This window comes from Amphibalanus amphitrite, unplaced genomic scaffold (genome assembly GCF_019059575.1).
Source record: "Amphibalanus amphitrite isolate SeventyFive unplaced genomic scaffold, NRLGWU_Aamphi_draft 002447F_arrow, whole genome shotgun sequence".
Taxonomy (NCBI): Eukaryota; Metazoa; Arthropoda; class Thecostraca; order Balanomorpha; family Balanidae; genus Amphibalanus; species Amphibalanus amphitrite.
Window position 1 is genome coordinate 143 of NW_024883886.1, and position 17,438 is coordinate 17,580.

At 47.6% G+C, this 17,438-nt stretch overlaps 1 protein-coding gene across 1 annotated transcript; it reads right to left on the reverse strand.

Moving 5' to 3' along the window:
• Nucleotides 1–925: 925 nt before the first annotated feature.
• Nucleotides 926–16,513, reverse strand: LOC122377003 (monocarboxylate transporter 9-like). The gene is made up of 3 exons (XM_043356961.1): nucleotides 16,317–16,513; nucleotides 5,619–5,772; nucleotides 926–1,694 (listed from the first exon to the last, which is right to left on the reverse strand). The coding sequence occupies exons 1-3, from the start codon at nucleotides 16,380–16,382 to the stop codon at nucleotides 1,507–1,509; spliced, it is 408 nt and encodes a 135-aa protein (XP_043212896.1). The 5' UTR covers nucleotides 16,383–16,513; the 3' UTR covers nucleotides 926–1,506.
• Between the last annotated feature and the right edge of the window lie 925 nt (nucleotides 16,514–17,438).

Genomic DNA, 17,438 nt, shown 5'->3' on the forward strand with positions numbered 1-17,438 from the left:
CATGACTGCCGTTGTTTTATATAATACATACATGTGCTGTTAAAAAGGTGTGTTTTACCAATATGAGCGTATTTCTGAGGTATTCGCTGACCCGATGGTGCGTTAAAGGGGTACTTCCGGCGGCTCTGCTGAAAAGTATCTTTTTGTTAGTACCATATAGAGAGTGGTTTTGACAGAAACCTATACGACACTAATTTAAGTACGAAGTGGGGGTGAATCAACACTGAATTTACACCCCAGGGTGTAAAATAACCGCCATAGCCTGATATCCTAGATTCCTAGGGTGTAGCGAGGGTGTCTGAAAAGTGTGCATATGGAGGCAGGCTAGAAAAACAGCCTATGTGGTGTTCTTTTTTTTAGCACGATACAGGTAAGGTAGTGGTTTTGACATCGAAAAGGTTAACTAAGGTCATCTAAGGTAAATGACCTCGACCTAACCTAATCAGGGGTGTAATTTCCCTAAAATGATTGTGGGTGCCCAGCTGTAGCCTTTCTCATAAACATTTGCAAAGTGGATAAAAATCATATACCTTCTCGATATTCACAATGTTTTGACGCCAAAACATTTTTTTTAAATCAGCAAATATAAAACATGCAGCCACCAGCCCACCGTTGCCCAACTGAGCTTGGGATTTTTTTGTGCAGTTAACAATGAAGGCTTCAGCTTTACGTTAAGAGCATTATTTTCCAGGTTGCATTCTTCGTTTCGCCATTAGAGGGGGTGGGGCGTCTTTTCCACCCTGGGCATCTTACCCCACTCTCCCCTACGGCATTTTCATGGCACTGAATTGTTGCCGATACTTCTACAATACGGCTTTTCCACGATGCGGCTTTATTCGTGAAAAATATCACAAAACACAAGATCACTTCAAAGAAGAAACACTTTTTTCATCTTGACTAAATACGAATAGAAACTGTAACTTGAAACCATTTTGACTGAATTTATTGTTTCTTCAATCTGATCTCGACGGCATCTTAAATTTTGTTAATGGACAGATATAGCGGCTATTAATAATCAAAACGCGTTTTTGCCTCTCCAGTCTCCTGATCATTTTTGTTTTTGAAAAAAACTGACCCAGATACGGTTTTTTTCCCTCCGGACGGCAGCTGACTGGCCGGCACAGCAGTGACATACGGTGGACACTGGACGTCGCTGGATTCACAGCACCTGTGCCAGATGCGACGAGAAAACCACATCACACACACACACGCGCGCACGCGCACACGCACCCGCACACGCACACACATACAGAGACTAGAAGCCATATCGGACAGAAAGACTGTCCTAAGGCTACGATATCGGTGGGCGCATTGTCGGCACACACACACGCACACGCACACTACAGCAATGCCGAGGCCAGCTGCGTCCGGGCTCGGAGGGAGGGAGAAGCTCCAGACTAGAAGCCATATCGGACAGAAAGACTGTTCTAAGGCTACGATATCGGTGGGCGCCGATTGTCGGCCGGCCCCGAGCGCGGGCCTGCAGTGTCACCGAGCTGCGGCCGCTCAGAGGCTGGCAGCGCCGGCTCGGCGTTCAGAGCGCTCACTGGAGGCGACCCTCTTCAGAGCGCGGTGGCTGGCGCGCGCGGCGCGGGCCAGCCGAGCCAGACAGAGCAGCGCGCCGGACACGCTGACCGCCGCGCCGGCCACCAGAAAAGTCAGCTCGTAGGTGGCCGTCAGGTCATGCAGCAGGCCTGCCGGTGACCGGTGGTGACAGGCGGCACAGACAACGACCAACAACGCCCACACACAACTGAGCGCCACTACCGTCAACAACATCGCAATCCAAGTGCGCTTTCGGTACACTTTGAAGATTCAAATCAACTTAAAAGTTGCCTGCAGTTTTAGCTGTAAATTCCGTTCATCTAAATACTGTAGACTTGAGAGCTAGAGTCCACTTCGGTTCGCATTACACTTATTGAAAAAGTGGTATTGGACGATGAAAAAGGCGCACCTCTCAAATCTCGAAAGTACCCAAAATCATTATTTTGAATGCAACTGTACAATCCAAATGCAAGGCGCATTGCGCTTTTCAATCACATCCAATGACAAAAAACGTAAATAAACCCATAAATTTCGGACCACAAAGTGTCTTCGTCTGTAGAAAATTAAATGAATAAAGCTTTTACATTGATGCAATATAAAACACAGCAACTAGACACCACGAAATTGTACACAAACGTAAAGAGGCTGTTACACAGAGGGGCTGTTGCAAAGAGGGGCTGTTACACAGAGGGGCTGTTACACAGAGGGGGTGATACACAGAAGGGCTGTTACACAGAGGGGCTGTTACACAGAGGGGCTGTTACACAGAGGGGCAGAGTCACAGAGGGGGTGTTACACAGAGGGGGTGTTATACAGAAGGGCTGTTACACAGAGGGGGTGATACACAGAAGGGCTGTTACACAGAGGGGCTGTTACACAGACGGGCAGAGTCACAGAGATGGTAATATTATTTAGCCATTGTGATGTCGGCTGTTGATGGGAGGGGAGGGATAGCGTTTCCTCTCGAGAGCGCCGAGTCAAGAGAACGTCTGTGACTCTGGATAATTCGCTGTGTTGTCGTTACATGATGAAGTGTTGCCGCTGGTAGCGACTGTATGATGATTTTTTTTTTGTTTTGTTTTGATTACTGAATCATGTGTGAGACAATAAAGCGATTTGAAGAAAAAAAGAGATGGTAATATTACACAGAGGGGGTGTTATACAGAGGGACCGTTACAAAGAGGGGCAAAGTCACAGAGGGGGTGATATCATACAGAGGGGCTGTTACACAGAGGAGCTGTTACACAGAGGGGGTGTTACACAGAGGTGCTGTTACACAGAGGGGCTGTTACACAGACGGGCAGAGTCAAAGAGGGGCTGTTATACAGAGGGACTGTTACACAGAGGGGCTGTTACACAGACGGGCAGAGTCACAGACGGGGTGATATTACACAGAGGGGGTATTACACAGAGGGACTGTTGCACAGAAGGGCAGAGTCACAGAGGGGGTGATATTACACAGAGGGGGTATTACACAGAGGGACTGTTACACAGAGGGGCAGAGTCACAGAGGGGGTGATATTACACAGAGGGGGTGTTACACAGAGGGGGTGTTATACAGATGGACTGCTACACAGACGGGCAGAGTCACAGAGGGCGTTATATTACACAGAGGGGTGTTATACGAAGGGAATGTTACATACACTGAGAAAATTTAAAAACGGGGTGGGGTGTTTTTGCAGTGTATGATGAGTGTCAGACACTTTTAAATGTGTACTGTGACACTTATTACAGTGTCATGAAGCCTGTCATACACGGTTAAAGGTTTAGACACCCTCAAAAACTCCCTTGGGTATGCAGAATAACCACTTACTCATGGGTAAGTGGTTATTCTGCATACCCAAGGGAGTTTTTGAGGGTGTCTAAACCTTTAACCGTTTATGACAGGCTTCATGACACTGTAATAAGTGTCACAGTACACATTAAAAAGTGTCTGACCACTGCAAAAACACCCCACCCCGTTTTTAAATTTTCTCAATGTAGAGGGGTTGGTACACAGAAGGGCTGTTACACAGACGAGCAGAGTCACAGAGGGGGTGATATTACACAGAGGGGGTGTTATACAGAGGGGATGTTACACAGAGAGACTGTTACAGAGAGGGGCTGTTACACAGACGGGAAGAGTCACAGAGGGGGTGATATTACACAGAGGGGCTGTTACACAGAGGGGCTGTTACACAGAGGGGCTATTAGACAGAGGGACTGTTACACAGAGGGCCAGAGTCACAGAGGGGGTGTTACACAGAGGGGGTGTTATACAGAGGGACTGTTACACAGGGGAACTGTTACACAGAGGGGCTGTTACACAGAGAGGCTGTTACACAGCCGGGCTGTTACGGACTGGGGACACAGAGGGGGTGTTACACAGAGGGGGTGTTACACAGAGGGGGTGTTACACAGAGGGGTGTTACACAGCGGGGCTGTTACAGAGAGGGGCTGTTACACAGACGGGCAGAGTCACAGAGGGGGTGTTACACAGAGGGGGTGTTACACAGCGGGGCTGTTACAGAGAGGGACTGTTACACAGATGGGGTGTAACACAGATGGGGTGTAACACAGACGGGGGTGTTACACAGAGGGGGTGTTACACAGAGGGGGTGTTACACAGAGGGGCTGTTACACAGACGGGCAGAGTCACAGAGGGGGTGATAGTACACAGAGGGGGTGCTATACAGAGGGACTGTTACACAGAGGGGCTGTTACACAGAGGGGCTGTTACACAGAGGGGCTGTTACACAGATGGGCTGTTACAAAGAGGGGGTGATATTACACAGAGGGGCTGTTACACAGACGGGCTGTTACAAAGAGGGGGTGATATAACACAGAGGGGGTGTTACACAGAGGGGGTGTTATACAGATGGACTGTTACACAGACGGGCAGAGTCAAAGAACGGGTGATATTACACAGAGGGGGTGTTACACAGAGGGGCAGAGTCAAAGAGGGGCTGTTACACAAAGGGGCGATAATACAGAGGGTCTGTTACACCGAGGGGCTGTTACACAGAGGGGCTGTTACACAGACGGTCAGAGTCAAAGAGGGGCTGTTATACAGACGGGCAGAGTCACAGAGGGGGTGATAGTACACAGAGGGGGTGTTACACAGACGGGCAGAGTCAAAGAGGGGCTGTTACACAGAAGGGCTGTTACACAGAGGGGCTGTTACACAGAGGGGCAGAGTCAAAGAGGGGCTGTTACACAGACGGGCAGAGTCAAAGAGGGGGTGATATTACACAGAGGGGCTGTTACACAGAGGGGCTGTTACACAGACGGGCAGAGTCAAAGAGGGGGTGATATTACACAGAGGGGCTGTTATACACAGAGGGGCTGTTACACAGACGGGCAGAGTCACTCAAAGAGGGGATGATATTACACAGAGGGGGTGTTACACAGAGGGGGTGTTACACAGAGGGGGTGTTACACAGAGGGGCTGTTACACAGAGGGGCTGTTATACAGACGGGCAGAGTCACAGAGGGGGTGATATTACACAGAGGGGCTGTTACACAGACGGGCAGAGTCACAGAGGGGGTGATAGTACACAGAGGGGGTGTTACACAGACGGGCAGAGTCAAAGAGGGGCTGTTACACAGAAGGGCTGTTACACAGAGGGGCTGTTACACAGACGGGCAGAGTCAAAGAGGGGCTGTTACACAGAGGGGCTGTTACACAGAGGGGCTGTTACACAGAGGGGCTGTTACACAGAGGGGCTGTTACACAGAGGGGCTGTTACACAGAGGGGCTGTTACACAGAGGGGCTGTTACACAGAGGGGCTGTTACACAGAGGGGCTGTTACACAGGGGGCTGTTACACAGACGGGCAGAGTCAAAGAGGGGGTGATATTACACAGAGTGGGTGTTATACAGAGGGGCTGTTACACAGAGGGGCTGTTATACAGACGGGCAGTCAAAGAGGGGGTGATATTACACAGAGAGGCTGTTACACAGACGGGCAGAGTCAAAGAGGGGCTGTTACACAGAGGGACTGTTACACAGAGCGGCTTTCACACAGACGGGCAGAGTCAAAGAGGGACTGTTACACAGAGGGGCGGTTGCACAGAGCGGCGGCTGCACTCACCACAGAGCGGCGGCCCCACCAGGTTGGCCAGCCCCTGTGCCAGCAACAGCAGGCCGTAGGCGCTGGTGAAGTTGTCGATGCTGATCAGGCTCACAAGTATGGTCGGCGCCAGCGTGTAATTGGCCGAAATGCAGAACCCGAATACCGATGACACCTGCGCCACCGGGGGGGGGGGGGGGGTCACAATGAAGGACTCTTGGAAAACTAAACTGCGGTCACCAGGTCTACAGCATATCCCGAAAGTTCGCCATACCGTTGCTCATGTCACAATAACGGGCGGATCCGGGGGGGGGACGCATAGGGGCCATGCCCCCCCCTTGGCGCTGAAAGGGGGGCAACACATCTTCTGGCATCTTCTTTCATCCGTGTTATTCCTCACAGTCGGCCAATTTTTCAGAATTATTTTCACCATTTTCATCGACGCTTAGGCCATCAACGTTTTTTGACATAAAATTACTTTAAAAACTACTTGGGTTAGTTGGTTAACCGTACTTTGGTTAGGTCAAGTCAAATGTCAAATGTCAGGTGACCAGAGGTCATCAAAGGTGAAATGTGGGTGAAATGTTGTCTGTTTCAACATTTATTGACAAACTGGCGCATAACTCGGGGAAGAATAGAACTACAGCACCGCGAAAAAAGCGCATTCTATAGCTCGTCAACGTTCCAAAGTCCTCAGACTTGACCTAACATCAACGGTTTAACCTCCAGAGCACAACTAGTTTAACCCGTGCCGGGCCGGGGAGGGTTGGAGTGGACAGTGGACCCCCCTCCGCCCCTCTATTGAGCTGTTTTAACCCGCGCCCGGCTGGGGGTCCTGGATTTCCACGCCCTGCAGGGGGGGTGTTTGAACACCCCCCCCCCTTTGTAACTCGGCTCCTGGGCCACGTAGCGATACGCGGAAGGCGGCGTTCGAAAGAGCGTAAAAAAAAATAATGACGAAATCACTTCGGTCAATTTTTTGGTCAGGTCAAAGGTCAGGTCACCAGAGGTCATTGAAGGCAAAATTTCGCCGATTTTCAGGTCGAATGTCGAAATTTTCCAAGAAGCCAACGCATAACTCGGGAACCGATAGAGCTACAGCGCCGCGGAAAAGCGCATTCCATAGCCCTATTAACGCCCTTTCTGAGTAATTCTCTCAGGTTTGACCTAACGTCAACGGTTTTGCCTGCAGGTGGCAAAAACTGCAAAAATAGCCGATTTTTTCGGAAACAGTTTTCTGCAATAACTTTTGACCCAAGCCTTGTACGAGCTTACTTTCTGTTTTTGAGATATTCGCGAAAAACCACAAGGGGGGGGGGGTTCAAACACCCCCCCCCCTCCCAGCACGGCGCGGGTTAAAGAACCTTTTTACTGTAATAATTATTGACTCACGAAAGTTATGACATTGTTTTTTTCAGTACTGTGCTCCTCTCGTCGAGATGCGTCGAATGAACTAAAATTTGACATTCAAATGTCATTGGGGAAATTTGAGCTCAGGTCCAGGTCATGCCCTGACTGGTAAAGGTCATGTTGCATATCAGTCGATTTGTATCGTCAAACTGAAATCATCTAAGGTGTTTTCATCGCTCAGGCATCCCAGCCAGCAATTCGTCCGGGATGCGGTTGGGGACGGTCGGGATAGGCTCCGGATGTCCCGACTTGTCCCTACCGGGTTGGGTAGGCTTGGGTTGTCCCAATCGATACCGGACCTCGATGGCCGGCGGTAGGGGCGACTCGGGATTTCCGGACCGCATGCTTAATCGGTTGGGACGCGGTACGGATAGCCCAATCGAATCCCATGTTTAGACAGGCTTGTGATTTACGTTGTTATCCCAACCGATCTGAGAAGGCGCTTCGGGCACCATATCCGGTGGCCCAGAAAGCCTGGAAAAGCAATCAGATGGGCCGCGTGCAGGCAGACGCGTCCTCTGAGCGCAGCGGCCAGTCTAGCTGCCGCGTTGGTCAAGTGTCGATCCCTCCTTTGAGCTGCTGCCTTAGGATATTACTTTTGAACTGGCTCTAGCAAGCGGTCGGTTCAACTGTTGTCGTTGCAGGGAAATCAGTCCGTCTTTGAGAACAGGGTGAGTATAGTGCACACTTCATCCGTGATGTAGGGAGCGGGAAAGCTATAGGTAATATAAATTTTAAGTTCGTTGTGGTTGTACGGCATGTGAATTACACTCGTGCTGTCGCATATTTGATCAGTTATCATGGCATGGTGTGTCAAAAGTGGAAATAGCCGCCCGGCTTTAGTTCGCCAGCCTTGTCAATAGATGGCAGTACCACAATATGGGCAGTGGATCGTGCAATTGACGTCAAATTTTCGTTATCTGCTAAGAATTGAATGGCGGATCTTTTCATGCAAGAATCATGTAAATCGGTCCACAACTTTTCTAGCAACAGAGATATGAAGTCAAACACCCTGCCAGAGCGGCGGCGCGCGGCCGGCGGCGGCCGTTACGCGCCGCCTGGGAGACTGGCGGCGCTGAACGGTTCCGACTTGGCACTGCACTAAAACCTGTTAACGGCTTGGAATGGTTATTATAGCAAAATTTTCATTCAAGTGAGGGATAACCAAGGGCAGGAAGTATGTATGCTTGTGTGCGTACTGTGTAAGCCAAGAAACTGCATTAGCAGATACTCGCTAATATTAGATCCAGCCAAGTCCAAACGCATTCCAGGGGATGTGTTCCTGATGGGTCAACAATATTTATCGTTCGAGGGCGGATACAGTTTTAACAATACAAAAAAATATTTTTGCACAACTCTATTCCTTGAATAATTCTCTTCCACGCCTCATTCCTAGTTAAGCGAATAAGCCCACCCTGGTTGAATAAATAAGGCGATTTCGCCACAAGGTCGCGGAAAACCGACCGAAAACGGCCGCGCTCAGCGTTAATTTGGGCATGCAGACTCTTAAATACTCGCATTGGGCGGGTAGGGTTTCCCAGGTATTGGCTCCAAAACACCGTATTCGGCTCCCGAATACGTCCAAGTGACCCGCGTCGTTCCTAGTTAAGCTCTAATTAGATCAAGTGACTCATAAGGAGCGAAAAAGCGACAAAAAGCATGAATTTCCCAATGGCGGCGGGCTGCCGGGTTGCCAGACGGCGCACCGGCTATTTCCACTTTTGACACACCATGGACAGAAGATGTTTGGTCTCATTGTCAAGTGTCGTTGGTTGCATTGTAGGTTTGAAACCTGAATTACCAGGCATACCACGTGAAATGTCAGATGTGGGTTATTTCTTAGTGATTTTTAGTGTCTCCCAGACTTTGATTAATTACCTCTTGGTCATTTTCAGATGCTCTCTTCGCACAGTGGACAGTGGTGAACCGCCCGACCAGATGCCAGCCGTCTACATAGTTTCGCGGTGGCTCTCTGAAGCCCGTGACGGCACACGGACACACTGTCCGCAGAGGAGCCGACACGAACAAGGCGCAGGCCTGCTATAATGACTGTGAACACCGGAAGTGAGTCCGCTGTGCCAGCGCCTTGCAGCGGCGCTAAGATGCTGGCCGACGCCATGAATGTGCTGGCCAGGCTGTGAATTTGTAAAAATTTGACCTGTGTGCAACCAGTAAATTTGTGAATATATTTCAGTGTCCAATGTAATTCATTTTGTCGTGCAGGCATTATAAAGATTGAATTGGAGAATAATGAAGAGGCGAGGGGGTTGCGGTGGCGCAAGCAAAGTGGTCGCATCTGCATAACAGCAATCTGCGGTTATAAGACTGCGGTTAATATGTCAGATACCTGCGGTATTCCCGAACCGGCCGTGCGGGCCGAGTTGGGACATCCCGATCGGGATCGGAGTTCATCGCTTGTTAAAATGCCATAAGGCGGTTCGGATGCGTGCGGGATTTCCGAACCGGTTGTGCGGGGAGATTTGGGGAATCCCGATCGGGATCGGAGTTAAGCGCTTGTTAAAACGTCATAAGGCGGTCTGGATACGTGCGGGATCTCCCAACCGACCGTGCGGGGTAGGTTGGGATATCCGGACCGTTCCAGCCCGTACAAAGTGTCTCATTTCCCAATCCTGTCCCACTCCGGTCCCGATCGGGGTGGTGCGGGCTGAGTCCGAAAATCCCGATCGGGAACGGAGTGGGATTGCTGGCTGGGATGTCGCATGTCTCTATCAGAAGTTATTGAAAAAAACTGCTGGAGGCCTTCCATGACCTGACATGACCTCAAAGACATAACGAGGGGTCGTGGGTGGCAATTTTCCGATTAAGTGTGTCATTTTTAATTGTTTTATGATGTTTAAATTCGTTAACTTTGACATTTGTCTACCTATAAAAAGAGCCATGCATGCCCTGATTTTCTCCCATTTCCTTATACCTAATGGAAGGGTCGCAAAATTGTCCTCAACATAGCAATTTCGAGACTTACATTTTATATATACAGTTACACACTGTTTGTCTTATCAATCGCTGAAGTTATAAAGGAATCGTTCAGTCGGTGTATCGGCCGAGCCGGAGAGAAAGTTACCGAGTGAAGGTCATTCAAATTTCAAAAACTCAATGAAAATGTCACTGGGGTCGAAAATATTTGAGTAGGTAGGTATACCATTCATTAACTTGGGGGGGGGGGGTGAACGTATCGTTACAATACGCTGTTCATTACGCGAGTAACTAATGAATAAAAAATGTATGAGTTCATCCTTACTCCACCCGTTCTCCCTCTCCATAAAAAAAGAGAGTTAACCCGCGCGGGGCTGGGGGGGGGGGTAAATTTTACCCCCCCTCGCGAATTTTTCCGATATCTCAAAAACGGCGGCGCGCAGCGCCGCCAAACTTTCAGTACCTTTTCTTACATCAATTTGACACGTTCCCTGAAAATTTGAGCGAAATCCGTCGGAAAATTTTTGAGAAATTGACGTTTTAGTGACGTCATGTTCGCCATTTTCGCCTCAAAAACGGCAAAAGTTCAAACGCCGCTAACATCTTCATTTTTAAAGGAATCAAGACGTAACAAAAAAGGTTATACGTAATTTTACTTTGTCTATCAAATGGCTATCTCGGTTTTTTGAAAATTTTGGATTTTAGCCTAAATTTTTTCAAAAAACTGACTTTTTTGGGAAAATCATTATAAAATCCAAAATTTGGAGTCTATCGAAAAAACCGGAATATATGTCAGAGAAGTGGTCTATGTGCACCTACATACCAAATTTTAGAAGAATCGGTTCAAAAATGTGGGAGTTATTCAAAATTTTATGACGTCACGACACACAATTTTTTTGAAAAATGACTTTTTTGGAAGTTCTAGACCTCTTACGGAAACAAAAATAGCACCATTCGATTCGTCGTGAAAAACTGCATCAGATAGACACCTTTTTAGGCCTTAACAACCAACTTCAAAATTTGACCTCACTTGACCTGACCTTGACCTGACCCCGACCTGAAATTCATCCAGAGGTGGTCCATATCACTTATTGAGTGTGCCTATTGAATTCTATGAGTAAAATGACCCATAAAACATGTGTCGCACATGCCCTTTTCTATATTTTGTTTTTTGGTGACCTGACCTGACCTGACCTGACCTTGACCTTGACCTCTGAATGATATTGTATGCAACAAATATTGTCTTGGTAGCCTAAGAACACGTTTTGGGCGATCAGTCTCAGTCCATGACTCCATTCTTCGGCAACTACGGTGCAAGGCCGATACTGTAGAAACTTGCAATTTGTACCCTTGACCTGACCTTGACCTTGACCTCAAACTTCAAATTAAGTACATGTTTTTAGTAGTTCGTGATGAGAGCTTTCGATTGGCGTTTGAATTTTCCAAATCGGACCATTAGTTCGGGAGATAACAGGGGGGGGGTAAAATTTACCCCCCCCCCAGCCCCGCGCGTTCGGCTGGAGACCCCAGCCCCGCGCGGGTTAATTGTGTTGCATTTTATCTATATGCAGAAAAATAGAGGCGTCAAATGATATGGCCGAATATCAGCGACCCTTGCTGTGTAAGCAATGGGGCTTGCAATGGGGTATGACAAGTGGGGGCAATGGCCCCGTCCAGCGCCCATAAAGTGGGCACCACTCGTGCGACCTGCCGACCACTGTTCTAAAGCCATAAAACACCGTGAATGTTTTAAACTTGACGATACGGATCGACTGGTATAGGTTTACAACATGTTTTATTTCTGGTGAGGTCATGAACTTGACCTCAGGTAAAATTTTTAAATTAATTTTTGTAAAGTCAAATTATAGTTCATTTGTCGCATTATGACGAGAGAAATACTATATCCCGGAAAAATAAACGTAATACCGCTGAGCTTAGGTAGGTTGAATCTGAAATCATTATTTAGAAAGAGTTATAAAAGATCCGTCGAACGTGTCTTTTTTGGTCATTAAATATCAGGTATGCCGCCCCCCTCAGATGCCAAGTGCCGCCCCTATGAGTGCAAAATGCCGCCCCTAATTGTAATTGCCGACCCAGTGCAAATCCATTAAAATACGCCCTGGACCAAACTATTCAACACCAACTCCCTCGGGTGGTTTATACTTCATATTTTACTTCTTTGCATAGAAAACTGATCAGCGAAGGCACTTGTGTAATTAAAATGAAGCATGAAGACGCACACTGGTCGGAAACGCCCTCACGAGAGGCCACGGGCGATTCCGGAGTTTCGGATTATTCTTTATATAGATCGATTTGAAATTGATCAAATTATTATACTTAGGCCAAAAAAACTAATCCGGGTGACCAAAAATAACTGTAATCAGCCCCCGAAGATGGGGTATCCCAGAACTCGGAAACTGACGCGGAGCAAGAGGTTTCTTGAGCCGGATATTCAGAGTCTTATTGCTGATAGACACCAAATTGAAATCCCACATATTATGCATCAAAATGTTCGTTATGAAGTTGCCGACTGGTCAGTGCAAAATTTTTGGTATACTTTTTCCCTAACTAAGATTTACTGTAGCTTTTTATGAAGGCTCTCCTACAGTGATTCTGGAATATAACTGCAAAGTTTAGCTAAGGAAACAACAGGTAGTCCCATCTAGTTCCACTCTGATTTTTTTGTGAGATGAAGCAGGATTTAAATTTACACCAGGGCAACATAAAAGCTAACTGCGCATATTTGCGCAAAATTTGCAGGAGCCGCTCTTCCTACCCAACTACCGCCCGCCCCGCCCCAGTTTCGGCTCGGCCGCCACGCCCGGCTTACGCTGACCTGTGTGGCCTGCACGCATCCATGCGTAGTTGACTGGTCATTAAGAACAGATGCGCTTGAGTTTATGAATTTTGTGAAAAGCGCGTTTTATGTATGCATTTATGTATGTATTGACATCAAAAGCCTTCCACATATTGCGTGGCGATTACGGCTTGCATTTAGAGAGCCTTGCTATTGACAACCATCACTCGGCTGAAGAAAGTGGAAATTGAAACCTTCGTGAATATAAGACGCTGTAAATATAGGACACCTGTCACTGACGTCGGGTTACCTTGGGCCGTCTTTTTACATTAAATCACAATTCCGGTATTTAACCCTGGCCGGACCGATTGGTTTTCTATATTGACCGGGGAGGGTTGGTACAACTCCCTCGCCGTTTCGCCTCTAATTGAGCTAGAGCCTTGCGGAAAGAAACGAGCTTGTGTGCCGTTATAAGACGCAACAATTAGGTACTACCCGATTTTAAGGTCTTAGGTCAGCCAGTGACCTCTTAGGTCAGGTAAGTGCCACAATGCACGGGCTTGGTTTTAGGTTAATTACTTTGCCAAAAATGGTCGCACTGCCGACCATTTTTGACAATAGCTCAGGCGCGTTGAATGCTTTACTTGGTGTTCGGGTGAAGTCAACTTAAGGTGTTAATCTCGGGTCAAGGTCAGGTCGGAGCCCCTCAGGTCACGAAAATGGTTGAAGGAGGTCATATCGCATATCATTCGATTCGGCAGGTCTTCCTGAGTCCAATGGTGGCTTTCGCGACTCTCTAGTTCCATCTGATCAGGAGTTATTGACGAAAAACTTATATGGCCTTAGTGACGTCATAAATGACGTCACGCAAAGTCAAAAATGCTAAAGTGAAGCACTGGACCTTGCAAGGAGTGCATGAAACCATTCCCGGTGCCCAAATAGCAGCTCCCAATTTCCCTTGTTGACTTAAAGTGGTGCTAGATCCTGTATTATACTCATTATGACGTCATATCTTAACAGATTCACGTCATATATTTAGTGCTTGACATCCAAATGGTAGATTACATATGACAGAGAAGGTATGCAAAGTTTTATGAAGTTTGCTTCACTAGTTGTGGAATAACAAGCAAAAAACTTTTGCGGAAAGGCCGCTGGCCTCTCGCTGGAGCGTTTCCGACCAGTGTGAGACGGCTATGTGGTGACTTGATCGCCAGAAACTGAGCCCACAGTTTATTTCTCGAAAGTTTCTTATCCCTCGCCCTGGCAGGGCATTTTTCATAACACGGCCTGGCAGGGGGGGGGGGTCGATGCGACCCCCCTCGCGATTGGCTCTTATGGCACCTAGAAACACCAAATTTGGTAGGTAGGTGGGCCCTCTGGAGTTTTCGCCCCTGTGCAAATTTGGTTGCTCTAGGTCAATATTTAGGGGTTTTTGGGGGGTATAAATGTAAAAATTTCGCTAAAAACAGGTCAAAAGTTTTTCGCTTATAACTTTTGATCTAATTAAGATAGAACAAAACGAAAAGCACCAGTGAACTCAGCACGTCAAGGCGCGTCGTATGATACACTTTTTAGCTTGCTTAACCCGCGCCGGACCGGGGGGGGGTGTTTGAACACCCCCCCTGCGGTTTTTCGCAGATATCTCAAAAACGGCGGCGCGGAGCGCCGCCGTTTTTTGCACACCTGTTCGTGCATCTTTTCCGCACATGTTGTGAAAATTTCAGACCCAGGTCACCTTAGGTCAGGTCACCAGATCACGCCAAGTGACCTCACCTCAGAAAAAATAAGAATGCTCGTCATAGCTACACCGATTGATCGATTGCCTTGAAACTTTCAGCGATTGATTAGAGCAACATTATCTATAAAATGTGTATCTCGGAATTTTGATATCGGTGACCTAAGGTCAGGTCAATTTTGCGACCTCTCCATTATAAGTCAATGGGAGAAAATTGAAAAGCGTCTGTTTTGCACGAACGCTATTCTAGACACTCTCAAACATCGAGATGTAGGTAAAATGGACACACTGAACCGGAAAATGGCAACCGTGACCCCTCGTTACGTCCCCGAGGTCATCTCAGGTCACGAACAGAATCTAACAGTTTTTCGCTAATAACTTCTGATAGAGACGTGCTAGAACGCTGAAAACGCCTTAGATGTGTTCGGCTCAACGTTGCGGATCGACTGATGTGCAACATGACCTTTTCCGGTCAGGTCATGACCTTGACCTGAGGTCAAATTTTCAAGTTGACCTTTCAAGGTCAAATTATAGTTCATTCGACGCGTCTCGACGAGAGGAACACGATGGTGTCAAAAGTAATGTCGTGGCTCTTTAGAGTCAAAAGTTATTGCCGAAAAAACGTTTTTCGTAAAAACGGCTATTTTTGGAGCTTTTGCCCTCTGGAGGCTAAACCGTTGACCTGAGGTCAAATCTGAGAACATTACTCAGAAAGGTCTGTAAAAGGGCTATCGAATGCGCTTTTCCGCGGCGCTGTAGCTCTATCGGTTCCCGAGATAGCCGTTGGCAGTTTCCAAAATGTTGAAATAGTAGACATTTGACCTTTGGTGACCTCTGGTGACCTGACCTTTGACCTGACCCAAAAAATGACCGAAGTGTTTTCGTCCTTATTTTGGACGTTCTTTCGATTGCCGCTTACCGCGTGTCGCTACGTGGCCCAGGAGCCGAGTTAGAAGGGGGGGGGGTGTTCAGACACCCCCCGGCCCGGCGCGGAATCTCAGAGCACCGGCCCGGCGCGGGTTAAGTGTACTTAAAGTTTTTCTTAAATTTTAAGTAAACTTAAATTAATAAATTAAGTTCAAGTTAACCAAATTGCATCATATCGCATGATATGCGATTCGGCTGATCACCAGGAACACCATGATACCATTTTCTAAGCTCTAGCGTCATTATGTGCCAAGTTATTGGCAAAAACGTCATTTGACCTCAGTTGACCTCATTTGACCTGACCCATGGATAAGTACACCAAACAAAGAAGCACCAAGTGAACTGCTGTTAAGTACTGTGGTTAAAGTGATTGAACGAAGCGGATATCTCCAGTATTTTCCGAATTTAGTATTTTCCCATAGGCTTAACATAACGACGTAATGACCTCTAACTGACCTCAGGTCAGTGACCTCAAAAACCCGAACTATATGTTATACAACTCGGTGAACTTAGCACATCCTGAAAGTTTGAAGGAAATCAGTCCAAAACTGTGAGTTGGACAGGTGCAAAAAGAAAATTGAAATTTGACCATGACCTTGTACCGGTTTTTCTGACCTGGTGACCTGACCCTAGGTCACTCGGACCTGAAATTTTCAGGTCATATGTAAAAAGGTTGCCCCATAGGCTGTGCAAAATTTGGCGGCGCCCGTTTTTACGCTATCTTCGAAAAACCTTAGGGGGGTCGCATCGACCCCCTGCCAGGGCGAGGGTTATACAGCCGGCCTTCGACCGTACATAAAGGAGCAAAGAAAAATCGTAAAGAGTTTCAATGCAAACCCCTAATATACAGTTTACACACTCATATTCTCTCTCTCCCTCCTCCCTCTCTCTCCTCCCTCTCCCTCCTCCCTCTCACCGCGACCAGTGCTGAGTACGAGTGGCAGGAGGGAACCAGTGCCATGGCGCCGCCGGAGCAGAGCATACAGGCCACATAGAGCGCTGTGCCGGACACCCAGCGATGGTCTCCCAGGTAGCCGATCAGCAGCTGCCGCACAGCACACACCAGACGTCAGAAGAACGCAACGGCCGCCGCACACCACACCACAGCCGCTCAGCTGAACTTCTAATGCAGTTGCCAGTACGGGCCCCCATTGATGATGCTAAGGTGGTTTAGCACGCCCGGATTGCAGTGTTCATCCCACAGAGTCCCATCCCATTGTCCAAAATAACTTTTAGAAGAACCCCATCCGACCGGACACCTGTATATATTTGTTTTTTTTTTCGTCTAATGCCGGGTTCACACCGGACTCCGGTCCGGCAAAATTCCGTCTGCCGGACCGGAAAAATGGTCATTTCCGGGCCGGAAAATTGAAAACTGGTGTGAACCGGCCAATCTCGCAACTTCTTTTGACCGGTCCGGCAGGCCTGAAAGCCAGTTTTTCCGGTCCGGCAGGAAGTAAATAATATCTCAACTTTTGTCTTGCCGGATCACCACCGATTGTGCTATGAAATTAATTCACGAAGGAAAAAAAGGTTATGTTTCAGCGCTACAGGCCCAATTAAGCCAACGGTGCCCTAAAAGCATCACGATTTTTCACGAAGACATAAAATTCAAGCATCAATTTGACGGCATTTAATGCTTAATTTAATGCTTAATTTCAACAATTTGTATTAGCGGAGTGACTGATAGTGTGACTGATAGCGGAGTGACTCAGGGTTTCGGAGTCGGAGTCGGAGTCGGAGTCGCCCGGACTCGTGGCAAGCAGCCAGGAGTCGGAGTCGGAGTCGGTCCAGCTGCCTCGACTCCGACTCCGGAAAGTTAACTGAAGTTTAAAATACGTGCTATCACTTTTCAGTTGTTTTTAACCCGGTTGCCCCACGGCAAAATTCGCTTCCAGTGATAAAAAATAAGGTTTTTTTTCACAGATCTTGTTTTTGTTCTGAAAAGCTCTTACTTGCATTGCAAGAAGCTACTACTTCTTACTTGAATTGCTCTTACAACTTTCAAAATATGTCATAATTTAGTAGGCAGGTATTT